This window comes from Haliotis rufescens, unplaced genomic scaffold, assembly GCF_023055435.1.
Source record: "Haliotis rufescens isolate VD_foot unplaced genomic scaffold, xgHalRufe1.0.p SCAF_1, whole genome shotgun sequence".
Taxonomy (NCBI): Eukaryota; Metazoa; Mollusca; class Gastropoda; order Lepetellida; family Haliotidae; genus Haliotis; species Haliotis rufescens.
The window spans coordinates 53,230,593-53,250,761 of record NW_025963779.1 but is presented as its reverse complement, the minus strand read 5'-3'; the positions used below and the strand labels follow the sequence as shown (position 1 = coordinate 53,250,761).

The following is a 20,169-nucleotide window of genomic DNA, read 5'->3' as shown; positions in this document are numbered from 1 at the left end:
TCTTACTTGATCTGCAGTTGCATGCTGACAACACCACTGACCGCCACCAGGACAGTGTGGTTGCCCCCGGTCACATTGTCCGAGTCTAGGGTCATAGTGAAGGAGTAGTTCTGACCTGCAGTCAAATATCGTCCTTCCATCCTCAGTACTGGTTCTGAACAGAAAGCAAACAGGATGTATTACAAATGTGTTTTAATACTTATTTCACGCCTCAAACCTTTTCAGCATGAATGTTAATATTCTCTGAGAAAATCTGTTTTCTTCTTTAATCAAATATTGTTATAATTTCAATATTATCTAAATTGAAATCTTGAACAAAACTACACCTCCTTATGGTTGGGAAAATCTGCAAACAATGTAGTTTATCATGCCATCTTATATTACAGTTCTGAAGAGAATTTTCAGAGCATTTCTGGAAGACAACAATTTTATAAGTGATCTGACTTTGAAAATTGGGTAATTTATCCTGAAAAACTACTAAATATTCAAACTTGTCACCAGAGTCTAAACATTGTTTGGCACATCCTACCTGTGAAAGGAATTATTTGAGTGTCATTTCCGACACCAGGCCACATTTTAGGCACACAATCACACGGCTGACCGTCTATTTGGCAATACCAGGAATACCTGAAGAAAAGCAGTCGCAGATCAAGCCATCACTGAAATATCTTCGGCATACACAATTAGGAGATAAATATACTGTTTTCAATGTAGAGCTAGGTTACCTTTAGATTTAACTGCACTAAATGGAATTTGGAATCGAAAGTGCAGTGTTTGGTTTCAAATGTTACATTAAGTGCGGTCGATCAGAATTTATGGAATAACCGACAACAACCATTCAAAATACAAAATAAACATAACTGAAATATCTTCAGTATACACAATTAATTTCATACAGATTTAAATTCAGATTAATATGATAGTCATATATAAAGGGAGTTCAAAGGAATTCTACCAAAAAGTAAAACTGTTCATTCAAAATATCAGATGTGAAAGTAAACATCAGAGTAATAATTTCACCACAAGATGCAGACACTGAATAAGTGTTACTTAATGCTTCTTGCCATAAGTAGTTTGTCTTTCGTAAATCAGTGAGGTAGCCTTGTTTATATGTATTGACACAATCACACACACTGGTAATGAGTGTCCAAAGAAAGAAGTGAAAAGAAGGACAGAAAGACCATCTTTCTAAAACGGGATTAATGACACTGTGCATGCTGGAGCCTCAACTTACGTTCTATATCTTTCACATATAGTTTGTGTTTTCTTATTCAGGTGAAATAAGTAATCAAACAAAAGTGATGCATCTTCACATACTGTGTTTGACAAAGTTGTGTACAAAGAACAATACCTGATTGTAGTGGGAAGGCCCACGTTGGGGTTGTAGCTGGCACTGGCATTAAGGACAAGAGGGAGATTTCTATCATGGGCCAGATGTGTGACGCTGGGGGACATTACGACAACAAGGGGCTCATTTACAACCTGCAGGAAACCCTGGAATGAAGAAAATTAAAAGCAATTACGCCATCAATATTCGACTTACATTAGGAAGCAATCAAACAGAAAGCCATCAACATTCAACTTACATAATGAAGGAAACAGGAAGCCATCAACATTCAACATGCATCAGGAAGGAAACAGGAAGCCATCAACATTCAACTTACATAATGAAGGAAACAGGAAGCCATCAACATTCAACTTACATAATGAAGGAAACAGGAAGCCATCAACATTCAACATACATCAGGAAGGAAACAGGAAGCCATCAACATTCAACTTACATCAGGAAGCTTACATACAGGAAGCCTTCAACATTCAACATACATTACAAAGCAAACAAACAGGATGCCATCAACATTCAACATACATTACAAAGCAAACAAACAGGATGCCATCAACATTCAACTTACATCAGGAAGGAAACAGAGAGGAAGCCATCAACATTCAACTTACATAATCAAGGAAACAGGAAGCCATCAACATTCAACTTACATAATCAAGGAAACAGGAAGCCATCAACATTCAACTTACATTATGAAGCTAACAGACAGGAAGCCATCAACATTCAACTTACATTAGAAAGCAAATAAGCAGGGAGTCATCAACTTTCAATGACATTGACATGAGAAGCTACTTTCCAATGTTGAGAAAAAGTTTGGCAACATTTGAACATTATGGTCAGCTGGTACTATGCTTCTGATGTTCAATCACATTAACAGGTTCATCAAGTCCAGCTAGTTTGAAAGAATTACTAGCAGCCATGTAAAAACAATCATGGTTATCTTAACAGTCCTCCATACAGAATATACAAAGCAACATGCATTTTGTGACAAGAAAACTACTCACATACAGAGTTCTGCTGCCCACAGAGGAATTGGAGTCATGTTTTTCAAAGGTCATGCCTACTCTGTAATAACCCTGAGGTAAAGCCCCTGCAGAGATGTGAAGAACCTCACTGTTCCCACTGCCAGCAGCCAAGGTGACAGATTCAAAATCTTCCTCCCTATAACACATGCTGGTATCCTCCTCTTTGTAAGACACCACTGTCCAGTGGTAGTTCTGGGAGGTTAACACACAGGACACTGTAGTGTACAGACTAAAGTACAAATCACGGCTTCTAAAGTACACTGGGGCAGCTTGAATACTCCTGTATGTTCCATTCACAATGGTGTCATTAGTACACTGTCCCACATCAATCTTCTCATACACTACATCCAGTGATGTTAGGGACTGGCTGGGTGTGGGGCTAGTTGTTGATGCATTGATGATGAAGTTGCCACCCCTTCCCAAATGTGTCCCAAACAAGGCATATGTCAGTCCCTCTGTGGATGAAGACAGCAGAAAGGTAGAAAGAGGGTAGCTACTTCTGACTGATGGTGTAAGAGTATGAAGGCTGGGGATGCAGGAGTCCTGTCCACCAATGTCCACCGACATTGAAGAGGAGGAATCATTGACCAGCAGCAGGAATGTTATGTAGCTGTCTACAGGGACTGAGGTGGTGTTGCTGTCGGATGTTATGTATACTTGGTCCTCTGGAATGAAAATATCATGCCAATATGGATGCTATGTGGGAAAAACATTTATTTCTTTAGTTTTGAGACATATGCCCACACATCCCCTAAAACTTACAGAGCTTTGCGAAAAGAACAAACAAATCATACAACCATTACATCAATGCTAATGAAACAACAAAACAGAAGTTGTGGAACCCAACCAACACACAATGCAAGGACATGTTTCGAACCGGCGTGACCTTCCTTGTATTTCACAGGGATAGGAATTAGCACTATCTGGCGAGTCCGGACCAATTTGCTAATGTTAAAGGTATCCTAAAAGGGATACATCTTCAATTCCTGCCTGTTTGGGAAAGTGAATGTTGTTTTGTGATGTGGTCAGCATTATTCCAGGCAGTCTTGGTCAGGTAAACAAATGGTTGATAGCACCAACAACAACTAACACAGGGGATGATGATACCCTATCAGCAAGGTTATACTGTAGCCCCTCCATATCAAGTCAGCTCTGGGGACCTACCCTGCCCTGGTACCCCACTGGGTACATGCCAAGATGGCACTGATCGACACCTACCCCTGACTGGCATCATGTGGACAGCAGACCCCTCAGATGAAGCATTGGTTAGGGCTGAAATAAAAGTTTCATCAATAGATAATTAACCAACATGTGTCACAGTTTCTCTGATAAATAGGATAAATACACCGATAAAGTTTCATTTATTTAGTCAACGTGAGTTTGGTTTAACACAGCTTTACATAGTATTTCACTTATTTTGGGGTTATGAGAGCAGGGAGGAAAGCCTGCAGTGATCCAGGCCTAACATATATTCCACTTTTGTAGAACTCAAGGTTACTGGATCAGGGAGAATCTAGCATTCACACTTGTGATCCTAGCTTTCTGGCATGCCAAAGTGAGGCAGGGAATTGCAGCACCTTAGGTTAGGAGTCACATGTGACCCCTAGTCAGCATGAACATGTTTGAGATGAAGCTTAACACATCTCTTGTGAGACTACATTGAGTAATATGTTGCCTGTTCCAACATCAACAGATACTGTTTTCACCTGTGATGCTGATGTTGTAGAGCTCAAATGGGTTGAAGAAGTGTCCAGGTAAATTCAGTGTTGTTTTGTCGCTGTTCAACACAGCATGACCCTCCCACATCTGAGGAGGCAGCACCCCGACTTGGCCTTTGTGTATGTCCCATGTGTAGGTGACACTGCCCAGTCCGTCACAGTCAGTGCAGGCTACTGTCAGGGTCACAGGCTCTGTAGAATCGTCCCCACACCCTGATGTACAGCTGAAGTGGAAATGATTATATTTTCCCGCAAATCTACAGACATCCCACCAGCAATAGTGGACATATTAAATGTTTACAGTGCTACGGCTTGTTTTGTTGTATCAGTCAGTCTCAGCTTAACATGAAACATGGTACGTGCGTGCATGCCATTATTCAATGACAACCTGTTATTGGCATATCTGTTCTTACTTGATCTGCAGTTGCATGCTGACAACACCACTGACCGCCACCAGGACAGTGTGGTTGCCCCCGGTCACATTGTCCGAGTCTAGGGTCATAGTGAAGGAGTAGTTCTGACCTGCAGTCAAATATCGTCCTTCCATCCTCAGTACTGGTTCTGAACAGAAAGCAAACAGGATGTATTACAAATGTGTTTTAATACTTATTTCACGCCTCAAACCTTTTCAGCATGAATGTTAATATTCTCTGAGAAAATCTGTTTTCTTCTTTAATCAAATATTGTTATAATTTCAATATTATCTAAATTGAAATCTTGAACAAAACTACACCTCCTTATGGTTGGGAAAATCTGCAAACAATGTAGTTTATCATGCCATCTTATATTACAGTTCTGAAGAGAATTTTCAGAGCATTTCTGGAAGACAACAATTTTATAAGTGATCTGACTTTGAAAATTGGGTAATTTATCCTGAAAAACTACTAAATATTCAAACTTGTCACCAGAGTCTAAACATTGTTTGGCACATCCTACCTGTGAAAGGAATTATTTGAGTGTCATTTCCGACACCAGGCCACATTTTAGGCACACAATCACACGGCTGACCGTCTATTTGGCAATACCAGGAATACCTGAAGAAAAGCAGTCGCAGATCAAGCCATCACTGAAATATCTTCGGCATACACAATTAGGAGATAAATATACTGTTTTCAATGTAGAGCTAGGTTACCTTTAGATTTAACTGCACTAAATGGAATTTGGAATCGAAAGTGCAGTGTTTGGTTTCAAATGTTACATTAAGTGCGGTCGATCAGAATTTATGGAATAACCGACAACAACCATTCAAAATACAAAATAAACATAACTGAAATATCTTCAGTATACACAATTAATTTCATACAGATTTAAATTCAGATTAATATGATAGTCATATATAAAGGGAGTTCAAAGGAATTCTACCAAAAAGTAAAACTGTTCATTCAAAATATCAGATGTGAAAGTAAACATCAGAGTAATAATTTCACCACAAGATGCAGACACTGAATAAGTGTTACTTAATGCTTCTTGCCATAAGTAGTTTGTCTTTCGTAAATCAGTGAGGTAGCCTTGTTTATATGTATTGACACAATCACACACACTGGTAATGAGTGTCCAAAGAAAGAAGTGAAAAGAAGGACAGAAAGACCATCTTTCTAAAACGGGATTAATGACACTGTGCATGCTGGAGCCTCAACTTACGTTCTATATCTTTCACATATAGTTTGTGTTTTCTTATTCAGGTGAAATAAGTAATCAAACAAAAGTGATGCATCTTCACATACTGTGTTTGACAAAGTTGTGTACAAAGAACAATACCTGATTGTAGTGGGAAGGCCCACGTTGGGGTTGTAGCTGGCACTGGCATTAAGGACAAGAGGGAGATTTCTATCATGGGCCAGATGTGTGACGCTGGGGGACATTACGACAACAAGGGGCTCATTTACAACCTGCAGGAAACCCTGGAATGAAGAAAATTAAAAGCAATTACGCCATCAATATTCGACTTACATTAGGAAGCAATCAAACAGAAAGCCATCAACATTCAACTTACATAATGAAGGAAACAGGAAGCCATCAACATTCAACATGCATCAGGAAGGAAACAGGAAGCCATCAACATTCAACTTACATAATGAAGGAAACAGGAAGCCATCAACATTCAACATACATCAGGAAGGAAACAGGAAGCCATCAACATTCAACTTACATCAGGAAGCTTACATACAGGAAGCCTTCAACATTCAACATACATTACAAAGCAAACAAACAGGATGCCATCAACATTCAACATACATTACAAAGCAAACAAACAGGATGCCATCAACATTCAACTTACATCAGGAAGGAAACAGAGAGGAAGCCATCAACATTCAACTTACATAATCAAGGAAACAGGAAGCCATCAACATTCAACTTACATAATCAAGGAAACAGGAAGCCATCAACATTCAACTTACATAATCAAGGAAACAGGAAGCCATCAACATTCAACTTACATAATCAAGGAAACAGGAAGCCATCAACATTCAACTTACATTATGAAGCTAACAGACAGGAAGCCATCAACATTCAACTTACATTAGAAAGCAAATAAGCAGGGAGTCATCAACTTTCAATGACATTGACATGAGAAGCTACTTTCCAATGTTGAGAAAAAGTTTGGCAACATTTGAACATTATGGTCAGCTGGTACATTGCTTCTGATGTTCAATCACATTAACAGGTTCATCAAGTCCAGCTAGTTTGAAAGAATTACTAGCAGCCATGTAAAAACAATCATGGTTATCTTAACAGTCCTCCATACAGAATATACAAAGCAACATGCATTTTGTGACAAGAAAACTACTCACATACAGAGTTCTGCTGCCCACAGAGGAATTGGAGTCATGTTTTTCAAAGGTCACGCCTACTCTGTAATAACCCTGAGGTAAAGCCCCTGCAGAGATGTGAAGAACCTCACTGTTCCCACTGCCAGCAGCCAAGGTGACAGATTCAAAATCTTCCTCCCTATAACACATGCTGGTATCCTCCTCTTTGTAAGACACCACTGTCCAGTGGTAGTTCTGGGAGGTTAACACACAGGACACTGTAGTGTACAGACTAAAGTACAAATCACGGCTTCTAAAGTACACTGGGGCAGCTTGAATACTCCTGGATGTTCCATTCACAATGGTGTCATTAGTACACTGTCCCACATCAATCTTCTCATACACTACATCCAGTGATGTTAGGGACTGGCTGGGTGTGGGGCTAGTTGTTGATGCATTGATGATGAAGTTGCCACCCCTTCCCAAATGTGTCCCAAACAAGGCATATGTCAGTCCCTCTGTGGATGAAGACAGCAGAAAGGTAGAAAGAGGGTAGCTACTTCTGACTGATGGTGTAAGAGTCTGAAGGCTGGGGATGCAGGAGTCCTGTCCACCAATGTCCACGGACACTGAAGAGGAGGAATCATTGACCAGCAGCAGGAATGTTATGTAGCTGTCTACAGGGACTGAGGTGGTGTTGCTGTCGGATGTTATGTACACTTTGTTGTCTGGAATGAAATTTAAAAAAGCCAATTTAAAAATATTAAGTGAAAGGTTTGCTTAAAACATAAATAAAAGAAAGCCTGTAGATTGCAATTTAAATTAACTTAAATTTTAACTTGCATATTGCATACTGAATTATTTTCAGTAGATTTTAGTCTTTGTATACCGAATAGAATAAGCTGATCTTTTTCTAAGACATTTTACTATCCCTTGGCTTCAGGCTACAGTTGCTGTTACATACATGTAAGATACAAAACTTCATACCGTTTGATGAAATGAAGCAAACTGCTTCCACAGTAAACCAGAAATATGAACCTGCAACAGGATTGATTACCAAATATAGTTCAAGTTGGTTAAAATATCACATCAACATCAAGGAATATTGTTTCTCTGCCGAAACAGATTCCATTGGGGCTAAAATGCAAAATAATAGTGAAAATTATATGAATGGATCACCGAAAATCAGGAACGGGAACAGATGCTGTTTGACAATGATACCAGGTGTTCGAGGGAGGGTAAGCAAGCCCTGCCCTACACCGCCACTCACACAATTTCAACAAAAAGTAAAGGTTTTTTGCCTGATGCTGCACAGTACTCCTGCCATGCAACACTGGCCTATAAACTGTTATCATGGTGTACCCAGTAACTGTCACCATCACAAGTCAGACGCAGCCGACCTTGCCATCACAGCCTTATTACAAACGGAAGTTTCGATGAAAAATGTTGAATAGTTTTTAGATCTGATCTGGAGACGACACCAACCTCCGTTTCAGCTAAGTCTAACTTGTTTCCAGGGAAACGGAAAAATATTAAATTTAGAAAATTCCTAAATAGCAAAAGGCACCACTGCAGCCCTTGGTTAATACATGACGAGGTTTGGATGAAAGTCTTTCATGATTTATAAGATGTGCTCCGGAAACAAAATGCACCCCCTAATGAGACTAAGTACAAATTGTTTCCATGGAAATCGAAAAAAATACAAATGCCAAAAATCCATAAATAGCAAAAGGCACCACTTCAGGAGATCTGTTTGATATATCTGCAAATTAATTTTTTTTTTAAATTTAACAGTCTTCGAGTTGTGCTCCGGAAACAAAATGACTACGGATGGACAGACGAGGTGACGACTATATCGGGATCAAAATAAACTAAAGATGTCTTAGAAGAACCAAAGACAATCATAAGACAATCATCAATATAACAGTAATTCAAGAGAAGGCATCACATATTGATTGAATATTCTACTGCAAGATTTAGTATGATAAACGTCTACTGGATTTACTGTCAATGACACAAGACGTGTACTTGAGGCAGAACCAACCTTTCCCATTGGTGTATAGAGGTAGTATTCTTAGAATTATTAACAATGATAACTATTGTTTTGATTTTAGTATCTTAACATAGGAATATGTAGATATATAATATATCTTATTATTCATACTTACAGTGCCATGCAGTGTCGTTAGCACTTCAGGATGCACTGATAATAATAATTAATGACATGACATGCTTCTAAGCATCCTTGACTATTTTCTTTCACAGGAAAAGTGCCTTTGACCAATAACATCCCAATAAATGAATTACTTTCATACCTGCAAGCCTTAGACTTTTATTGCTTTTAGTTTGTTACAAATCCAGCGATCTGCAGTACAATAATGTGCAGTACAGAGAGTAAGACGAGTTCTATGGATGAACAACTTCTTTATTACAATTGGTGCGACGTTTCGGTGTAGATCCTAACACCTTTATCAAGCAAGTGATGGATAGGGCTTACTTACTTACTTACTTACTTTGGAGATTTAACGTGCACTTTCCGACTGATGCGTATTTCGCACACGGGCCCGGCCAGGCCATTTAATGTGTTTCCGAAAGGGGCGAAGGTGGTCTGTGCAACCCAAGAGGGGGGTTTTAGGGGTTGCTTATATAGAATTTGGGAATTTTGAGATTTGGAATAGATGCCGATGGGATGGGGGAGGAGAACTAAGGGAGCTGGGTATGGTGGATGTTTGTTTGTTTATGTGATTTTGATTTGGTAGGTTATTGTGTTTTTAGATGCGTTTTATTAGTTCCGTTTTTATTAAGAATACGCCTAAGGCCTTGAAGTTTTCTAGTTTATTTTGTGGGTTTAGTATTGCTTCTAGAGTTAGAGCCTTGTTTAGATTGAGGGTGGTTTGTAATGCGGTTCGATGTGTTAGGTAGTGTGTGCAGTGGATGAGTGCGTGTTCTGGGGTTTCTGGTTGTTTGCAGTGTGGGCAGTTACCTGTAGTGTGTTTTTTAAATTTTTTTAGGTGGTTATTTAGGTTGGTGTGTCCTGTTTGGAGTTTAGTGATTACTCTGTCGATTTTTTTGGATGGATGGAGAATTTTTGGTTTGGTTAGTGGTTTGCGGAGCACTTTTTTGATTTGGCTGTTTGAGTTTAGATATAGGTTATGCCATTTTTTTGTGATTTTTTGCTTGTTTACACTCTTAATTTCTGATTTTGAGATGGGTAAGTTTAAGCTTATTTCTGGGATTTTGAGGGATAGTTTAGCTGCTTTATCGGCGTTTTCATTACCGTGGGCTAGGGCTAAACAACATAGGTATATATACACTTATTGACATCTAAGTTGTTACAGTGACTAGTTGATGGGCACAGAGAGGTGATTAAGCTAATTGGAAGCCAGTGGATGACTGATGAACACAGAGTATACTAGCAGAGTAAACAAGCTAACTGATGGAGATGATGGAAGCCACTGTATTAATTGGATGGACAAAGGGATTGAGCAATTAGGTGATGGTAAGCAGGCGGGATGTAATAGCCTTGGTCTCTGTTCATTGCTGGCTGGATCCTTTTGATGTGGATGGCTTCTAGGAGTTTCCTGATTTTGTAGTCTGATTGGTTGTTGGCCAGGATCTTGATGTTGTTCCACTGGATGTTGTGATCGGGGTGGGTTTGGGTGTGGTCGGAGATGGCTGATTTTGAGTCATTTTTTTGTACTGAGGTCTTGTGTTCTTTTATTCTAATGGGTAGGGGCCTGGATGTTTCTCCTACAAAGGAGTCGCCACAGAATTTTTTTGGTGGGGGGTGGGGGGGGTGGGGAATCCGTAAACCTACTAATGAAAACAAAAGGCCTACCAAACACCAACCTCACATTTTCTGATTCACGTCAGATAAAGATATCTGCTACGTATGTTACCTTCTTTCTTTACTTGATGCAACATGCCATCTATATTTCAAGTTTCATTTGAATCACTTCCCTCAACAGTTACTTTACACAGATCATTTGAACATCATAGTTTAAATATTGGAAAAAATAAATTTGTGCAGTACAGTTTTTTTCATTTTTGATGAAAATCTAATTGATACCTGAAGACTACACTTGTTTAATTTTATGTTAAACAGATTTATTCCAGCTTTCCCACTCAAGGTCGGTCGAAATAAAAATGAAAATAAAAATAAATGTCAATGATTTATTTATTTATATGAAAGTCATTCTACTGTGGAGTTACAACTGCAGGTTGAATCACTGATAGTGATGTGGACATAGAATTAATATATAACACTGTATATTGTAGAAGAGGGATATTACTAGAGGGAGACATAATACAAATAAATATTTTTATGTTTAATTTATTTCTTAGACCGGCTGCTTTTCAGAAGGGGTGGTGGGCCTGTGAAAAATAGAAAAATGTTGGGCCTTACAAGAGAGGCCATATGATAAGTACATGACTTCTGTCTCTTTGTAAAAGGTTCCAAAACTTATCCAGATAAATATTTTCACGCCTCCCTAAACAAGCAGTTGTCTTAACTGTTGATGTAGGTTGCCTTGGTCGTGAGTAATTTTGGACGTCCGCCCATTGAGACTTGTGCGTGAGAATGAAAAAAAATGAGAAAATTGATTTTGAGATTTTAATTGAGTACACCTTTGATCACACGCTTCTCTGGGGTGACATTGATGTTATTTCTATTACATTTTGATGAAATCAGCTTTTTTCACACTGATATGATTTCTTTGTCTATATCAAAAATGCTGCTATTCTTTAGATACGATCCAGCAGTTCTTTCATCTTTCAGAAATTTGTCAAGTTTTAACTAGATATGATCCAACCTTTACATAGTAAAGCCAACCTGAGACGTTGATGCTGTAGCTTTCAAAAGGGTTGAAGAAGTCACCAGGAAGAGTCAGTGTTGCGTTGTTGCTGAAGGACACAGCACGATTCTCCCACACCTGCTGAGGGAGCAGTCCATAGCCTATTTTCTGAATGTTCCAACTGTAGTTGCCCTGACAGTCTGTGCATAATGCCGTCAGGGACACGGACTCGGTGCAGCCCCCAGGACACTCATGTGTACAGCTAGAACAGGGAGCTTTTATATATATATAAGACCACAGCCCCATAAATAGGCACAATAAATCACAATGAGCCAATTAAATTTCAAAAACATATAGAGAATCTCATCCGAGTGTCTTTTGATATCAAATATATCAACACGAGTTGATATATTTGATATCAAAAGACACTCGGATGAGATTCTCTATGTGATGTCATTTGATTGTGACGTCATGGTAATAACCAATGACGTCACAATGGTCTGCAAAGCATTGTGATGCAATTTCATTGCAGCGATATCTACAGTATAGATATCGCTTGATCTCACTCGAGCCATATCTCCTGTGGAAGCCAGTTTTGGATGATAAAATAGTATTCTAATGCTGTGTGTAATTACCTAATGTGGCATTTTCATCTTTACTCATCTTTACTTACCGATCAAATGCAGGCATCAACTATCCATAAACTCCACTGCAGTGAATAACGCACAAAAGTCTAATTCTCTCATTTTGTAACTGACACATATATGGCTGGTGTTAGCCTATTCGACATCTGACACATTCAGGGGAGCACATGAACAGAAGAATATTAAAGTTACCTAAAAACAGTATTTAAACAGAATTTTTTAAACAATGTCTACTCATTGGCGTAAATTTATTCATTATGCAAAGAAAAAAATGCAATACCCAATGTGAGTAAATGACTCAAAAAATGAACTGAAAAACCAATAGGCATTTACATTAGCAAGATTTCGCAAGATTACTATACTTAACTGAAGCTTTATCATCACATTCAAAAAGTTTGTACCGAGATATGAACTCACTCTCCTACCCAGAGTTCCATGCCACAGGCCAGCACGAAGCGACAATTAGTCACATCTCACACAGTCCATTGCAGATATTGCATGTGTTTCATCAGTGTCATTTTTAAACATATGTCATAGAATGGTTAACTTTCAATGAGAAAAAATCCTTAAATGTGGTATACTATTTCCTTTTGTGTCTTTGTTAACTGTGCTTATACAGCTCCACGTGCTGTCATCAAAGCCCAGCTGGAGCTAGTGATATGGCTTCTTTGATGCATAAAGATATATTGTCATGCACCTAACTGTCGTAGTTGTAGTAGCATATCTATATAATTATGCAAAACAATATGTAAAGTGCACTGAAAACCATGCATTGAACCATTCTGCTGTGATTTCAGAATAAGCACGTTTGTTTACAAACAAGAGAAAAGTCTGATCACGTGATGGAGCCTGTGGCAGAGTTGTTATGAATGTCCCCACTGTGCCGGAGTGTGGTCTGAACAGACTGGGTACTGCCACAAGTGGTACGTTTAGAAGAAAGGTTTGCATAGGGATAAATGGGGTCCCAGTTGGGCCAGTTGTCTGAGGCAGCACAATTTGATTGTGAGTTGTTATCCTCAGGTGCCCGTGCAGACCTCGAGGAGATGGACAACCTCTGAGTCTCCCTGGTCTTTCACACTTGGCCCCATTTCAGTCTGTCCACCTTGTAGTCTCTTGGCCCGGTGTAAGGTGCCAAAATCTACCCCCCTTCAGAGTATACCCGGGTAGATTCTGGGAGCTCCAAGAATCTACCCCGGGGGTAGATTCTGGGAAAGGGGGGTAGATTCTGGGAGGCCCCAGAATCTACCCGTGTATACTTTGAAGGGGGAGTAAAGTTTCAGACTTTACACCGGGGATGCTTCTCAGTCTGCCATGAAACGTGTTTGCTGCTTGATTAAGTCGATTCTCCAACATTGACTGCATGCCTGCCTGTTGCCTCTTCAAAAGCTGCTCCAAGATGCTGATGATGATCATCGGGGAAGCATTATTTTGAGGATGGAGACTCCGAGACATGTCTTAAAGACTCCATTGACGACTAGGAACTAGTGGAAAGTGAAGTCAGGGCTTCAACTGTCTTCTTCGGCACCACCTTCCTCTTTGCTTTCTTCAATGATTCCGCCATCTTGATGAAAAGCCCCTGGGAGAGGAGCAGTGTGAGCACACAGCATTCTCAGAGCACTTCACATCTCTGCACTTCAAGCTAACTAAATTGCGGTTCCCATCAACCACAAGATGGATGCACTTCTTGCAGGTAGAGGACAACAACAGAGACTGCATCCTGGTCCCACATCACATCCCCTAACTACTTATGTGAATAAAAATCTATAACTTCTCAACAGGAACTACTAGTGACGAGTAAACAACTGAAGATAAGTGAATTACAGTGTGATAACTACCAATAAGTGCTGGACAAAATATTTTGATGTTGTTGCTAACACACAGAAAAGAAATGAGGTTACCAGCCTTGTGCATGCACAAGAGACTTGGTCAGCAAGATACTTTGACTTCTACAACTAATTATGGATTGTTGATAGTAGAGAGGACTTCTGTACCAAATATGAAGATTTTTTAGTGTGAAGATGATGTACCGTATTCGACGTAATAAGCACCCTGCTCTAATAAGCGCCCACGGCAATATTTTTTAATATATTGACTAGTGAACAATCCCAATTAGCACCCCTTCTGATTGATCAATGTACACAAGACTTATTTATTCGTGTATAATATGCGCTCGTGTGTTAGATGCACCCTTAAGTATGGGCAATTAAATTCTGGAAAATATATCTGTCGTGTATAATATGCACAGACATTTCTTTTGTATCATTTCAGACTGTCAGCATAAACCACGAAATTTACGATCTTTCAACTCTGTTCTTTGCTCACTAAAATCATTTTCTAATCAATGCTCATAAGAGCCCCCTATCTCTAATTTTGAGGGCGCCTTGGGCGCTTATTATGTCGAATACGGTAATAGACGATTTGTATTTCCCAAATGTAACATCTTTGTGTCATAACTCCTATTTCCAGCGCGGGTAAAAACATTTGGAGTTTGAGCCAAAACAATATATTTATAATACATGTTAATTACACTTCTAGATATACATCTGTCAACACATTTACAACTAAAAACAAAAACATATTTCAGTCATTATTGCTGTTGTATAGCAGTGTTTGAAATTAAGGGGAAACTGTAGCTTGTTGTCATATCATTTGACTGATAGGGGCCCCCTAAATGACTATATTTTAACAACAGGGCCCCTTGACTTAAATAATCAATGTTGAACAGGATAACACTTTTAGTTACAAGCTATTAAGTTGTGAACAGCATATGAACCATCTGAAAGCCAGGAAATAATAAACATGATAATGATAAAAATGATAACGGATTTGATTGTCATATTTTATATCAAACACTGATATATCTCAGATTTTTCATTATACTTTCCAATATATATTAGAAAAAGGGACTGCTTCCAGTCTAGGCATCCTACCTGATATGATCTTGAATATCATCATAATCATCATCCTGTAACTGAATAAAGCCCTGAAATAAATCCAGTATACGTTAAATGGACGCCAATAAGAAGGACCATGTGCACTCAGCAATATTCCAGCTTTGTGGACCAAACAAGTGATTGACCTAATAGTTGGTTGGTTGGTTTGTGAAACGCCGCACTAGCAATATTCCAGCTATACAACGGCGGTCCGTAAATAATCGAGTCTGGACCAGACAATCCAGTGATTGATATCATGAGAGTCGATCCACACAATTGGGATCGATGACATGTTTCAAGCAAGTCAGCGAGCCTGACCAGTGGCCCAATAGTCGCCTCTTACGACAAGCATAGTCGCCTTTTACAGCAAGCATGGGCTGCTGAAGACCTGCTCTACCCCGGATCTTCACGGGTCGATTGCCCTAATAAGTAACCTACCCAGCATGGTATGCAATCAATCAAGTTATTGTGCCCGACCATCTGATCCATCAAATTTTTTACCAGCATAGCAAGGTTAGAATATTTTTTTAATTTTCACTTATCTGCAAAAAGTATTTGTTACTTAACGGATAAAACACGAGGTCTTGTTCAGTATTGTAAAACCGGTCGCTGGTACCGAGTTTGTAAAACCAAAATCGGAGGTTTTACTTGTCAGGGCTGTCCTACCCATGCAGGGCTTCAGATGGCCGTCAGTCACCGGTCAAAGACCGATAAAATTTCACATTTACCGATGGTTTGTTGTAGTGGTTGTTAGACTTTTGACCGATAGAAATGCTAAGCAAGGGGTCACACATGTCATAATTTCATGATTAAAAAGTAAATAGTAAGGAGTATTCCCACTTATGGTATCGATTTTAATGACCAATGAAATGCTCTCATAAAGTTCGGTGTCAATCGAGAGAATGACCAGTACACATATAGTCCTATTTTCGATCAGAGCTTTCAGCATCATATATGCCTTTATTATTATTCATGAAACAATACAATTATCATCGGATCACAGGTTCTCGGACATCTGATGATCACACGTCTTCTATCACGAACACTTACACTATGATGAGAGGTGTGGTGTCACACAGAAATTGTAAATACCCAGATGATGGCTTGTTTTTAAGATAAAGTTGTCCTTTATAAGTGAATGAGATGTTTCACGGTAGCCGGGTAAGCTAGCTATGCCCCACTTTTTTAAAAGTACTGATTTAACTTCAAAATGTTACTGCATATGCCATCTTTGTTTATTTGACTAATTGATTTTTGCCATTGACTTATTGTATATCTTAGGTCCAAGTCATTGATCTGTATGCACAACGACAACGGTATTTATCGCAATTTCTGACTATTTTCGTTGGTTTCAATGAAAATTATAACAACAAATAACAGGACATAGATTGTCAGAATGTTTTTGATTACTCACATGTCACATTTATGAATCAACGAAAGTCCCCTCGTAAAATCCTTCGTACTGATGACAGTGAACACGCCATTTTGTAAAAGTCGGTCACCGGTAGTGATGTCATACGTCAACATTGTTGTACATATTTGGTCATTTCTTTGAGGTGAAGGTCCTTGAATGATCGGTTCATAGTGTCGAATACTATATTTCTTTCCTTTGGACAAGTGTTACAAGATGAAGCGTAAATGTAACTATAGCATGTACGTATTTCTTGTGATGTGTAATAGTCAATATCATAAGTTCATATAACCAATGTCCATGAATAGCCGTTTCATTTTATTTTATAACTAAAACTGAATATATTACTTTAACAATATGGATAACATTATTTGTTAAAATATATGCACACATTGCTGAAAGAATTGTCTTGGTCTTGGAATTGTATTTTATGTCGTTTGATACACAGAACAATGATATCCAACAATTCGCCAGGTGCGGGTTAGTCACAAACAATTTACGAATTATTCCTCTCGTTTTGCATTAAATGATCAATGGGTTCATTCTTTTGTCAATATTGTGATCACTGGATATTAAACTGTTTACTTTATTTCTCCCGGAATTGTAAAAAGTATATAAAAAAAAAACCATGCCATGTACCCCGTTGGTTCAACCTTATACGATTATCTTGATAATTCTATACCAATAGAGCTTTCTTCGCATCTTTTATTGTGTAATTCTGAGACGAGATGAAGAGAAATAATAACATAATAATGAACAAATATATGTCCAATATTGAATATAATTTTGGTTGTTTTGAAATATTCTTTGGGGTATTTCATTACGTAAATTGATGCCAAACAGGTGCGTGTCTTGTCCAATTAAGATACACAATAAACTATCTAATTGTTTACATATTCAAGACATTATTTACTTAGTGAAAGCAGTCTTTTTATGTTGTGTCTAAAAAGCGTCAAATTCCGTTTTACACATCAAGATTTTGCATACCATGAACGAAAATTAGGGGAGATATATATTAATCAAAATACCAGTGTCGTCTTTCTCCGACGTTATTAAAGACATAAAACCAGCCCTGACGTCAAAAGGAATGGTGTTATTTTTTTGCTATTTGATTACATTTGATGATAAGGCTAGTGTTCCATTAATAATGGTGCAACATTAGTCAAATTACACTTACACAATCAGGAGAATGTTGGAATCTAAGGACTAAGTTATAGGTTAGATAGGGCCATCCATTTCTCTATTACCTCTTTTTTATGAAGGATGACTTCATCATTTCGTATGTTGTTTTTTTTATAACTAAACCTATACAGTTTCAATATCGATATTTGTGTTGGAATAGTTTGGTTTCTCAAGAACAAAACACCACGAAAATATATTGTATTTACCCACAGCTAATTCTCACCAAGTGACCTGAGTTACAATAAACTAGTGCTAAGCATAGCGGAGTTATGCCCCCTTTTCTCTGTCAAGTGAAACCTCTCTGTCGCCTTTTGACATCATAGAGAAAAATCAGTTTTCGTCATTTACGGCATGCAATTTTTGGTATTGAATGTATGTCGTTATAGATACGCATATAACTCCATTTGATATGTAGTTATGTCGTTCAGATATTAGGCAGTATTTTGTTCGCTCAGTTTCCATAAAGCTTCTAAATAAAAAAAATCGTGGCGCAATACTTTTTATCGATGTATGATAAAAAGCGGATAAATTTACTGGGTTTTTTTACGCAAAATTCTCGGACAACACTTAGACATGTCTTTTTTTAAAACCGATTTAATATTTGCAGTTACATTTACACCATCAAATAGGAAATTTAATATTCTCCACCTCTGCGTAATTTTATAGCCAGGGGTAGATCCAGTGCCGCTTGAGCGCAATTCTCGCACAACCTTCACTTTTCCAATCTTCGGAAAATGTGTGTAAGAAAAAAAATCGGCATCCAGAGGGTTAAACCAAAAGAAAAACCATACACCCTGAACAAACTTAATTACCCATAAGTCCCAAAGTCTAAAATCATCATCGGCAAAGACTAGCCACTTCAGGTGGCAAGTCCTTTTTTAAAAGATTAGTTGGTTTACGTTTGCAAAAAAAATATCTATCAGCCATTGAAAAAATAAAGGTAAAAATCTGACATGACAGTTATTTTAAATTTGTTTTATGGCATTCCCCAACTTTGGGGTTGTTGTTGTTTTTGTTGTTGTTGTTGTTGTTGTAATTCTGACATGATATATACCTGTATCTGGACTTTAAAACTGTGATAATGGACCTTGCTCTTGTAATCTGTGACTAAGAGATATATGGAGGTATGAGAAATGCCTGTTTTGATGGCAAAGTTGTCTTGTTACTGCATTGCAAGATTCTGGGAAATATGTTTTTTATTCTTTTATTTATTTATTCGGCTTGGCAGTGATTATATTAAACATAATTTTGGGTTGGCTTTTTTCCTTCCATCTCCTCAGTATTTGGGGATGGCAGATCCATAAACTAACTTAAACAAACAGGGCTAGAGAATGAAGACACATACTTACACAAACAGTCCTTGTGCCAAGTAAGACTGAGTTATTATGCTTATCCAAAGCCAGACAAAGCTTGTAATGGCCATCAGATAAATGTCCAGATGGAATAGACAGCACTTGATTATGTGTAGTGTTAGCATACAAATCCAGAGCTTCAAAGTCCTCCTCCAAAGTGCATTTACTCGTGCTGCCAGCCGTGTAACGTTGAAGAGACCATGAATAGCTTTCAGTAAGAGACGGACATGCATCGCCCCCGCTGGTTTTGAAGTACAAGTCCTCTAAGAGGCCCCAGATTTCAGCATTCTGAAAACTCGTTGAAGCATTGATCATGTGGGTATTATTAGTGCACATACCAACTTCCATCTTCTCATACACTACTGAAACAGAGACTTCAGAGGAACTGGATGGGAAGCCGGTTGTTGTCGCACTGATGATGAAGTTGCCATCAGTATGAAACTGAAAGTCGAAAACTGCATATTTTAACCCCTTTGTGTAATTTGACAGTAAAAACATGGAGAGTGGGTATGTCCTTCTCGTCGTATTTGAAACGGTGGCTAAGTTGGGTATGCAGCTGTCGTACTCTCCAAACTCGATCAACACGTCTGAGTCGGAACTGTTCAGCAGCACTAAGAAAGTCACACGGCTGTCAACTGAGGCGGAGGTTGTATTGATGCTGGAGGTGATGTATAATGTGTGTTCTGAAATAGATACATGTAACGTATATCAACTCATGTCTATAGTCAGTATGTTTTGAAAGAAAGATCTGCATCTAAGATCTATTAATGAATAACCTTTTTAAAACCTGAAAGACATGAGATTGGCACTTAAGCTTACAAATGATCAAATCTTTATTATTATGGTATACATACAGAGAATCAACACGAGTTGATAAATGTTTAAACTCCAAGGCTTGCCGAGGATTTTTAAACTTTTATCAACGAGTGGTTGATCATATATTTGATATTAAAAGACAAGAGGTTGAGATTCTATTTATCATCCAAAATCATTCATCCAAGTTTTTCAGTTTGTAAAAA

The 20,169-nt window shown here is 38.4% G+C and overlaps 1 protein-coding gene across 4 annotated transcripts in view; it reads right to left on the bottom strand.

Moving 5' to 3' along the window:
• LOC124131324 overlaps positions 1 to 20,169 on the bottom strand; it is a 111,902-nt gene that overhangs the window by 76,373 nt on the left and 15,360 nt on the right. For 3 of the 4 annotated variants that reach the window (XM_048397716.1, XM_048397710.1, XM_048397719.1), the window contains exons 9-22: positions 19,148 to 19,833; positions 15,203 to 15,255; positions 11,667 to 11,890; positions 7,823 to 7,873; positions 6,878 to 7,563; positions 5,844 to 5,986; positions 5,022 to 5,119; positions 4,499 to 4,646; positions 4,074 to 4,309; positions 3,586 to 3,639; positions 2,347 to 3,032; positions 1,352 to 1,494; positions 530 to 627; positions 7 to 154 (exon numbers count right to left, since the gene is read on the bottom strand). In XM_048397716.1, the coding sequence (XP_048253673.1) occupies positions 7 to 154; positions 530 to 627; positions 1,352 to 1,494; positions 2,347 to 3,032; positions 3,586 to 3,639; positions 4,074 to 4,309; positions 4,499 to 4,646; positions 5,022 to 5,119; positions 5,844 to 5,986; positions 6,878 to 7,563; positions 7,823 to 7,873; positions 11,667 to 11,890; positions 15,203 to 15,255; positions 19,148 to 19,833 (3,454 nt within the window). The remainder of the gene's footprint in view (positions 1 to 6; positions 155 to 529; positions 628 to 1,351; positions 1,495 to 2,346; positions 3,033 to 3,585; positions 3,640 to 4,073; positions 4,310 to 4,498; positions 4,647 to 5,021; positions 5,120 to 5,843; positions 5,987 to 6,877; positions 7,564 to 7,822; positions 7,874 to 11,666; positions 11,891 to 15,202; positions 15,256 to 19,147; positions 19,834 to 20,169) is intronic. The other variant, XM_048397722.1, reaches the window with a different exon arrangement.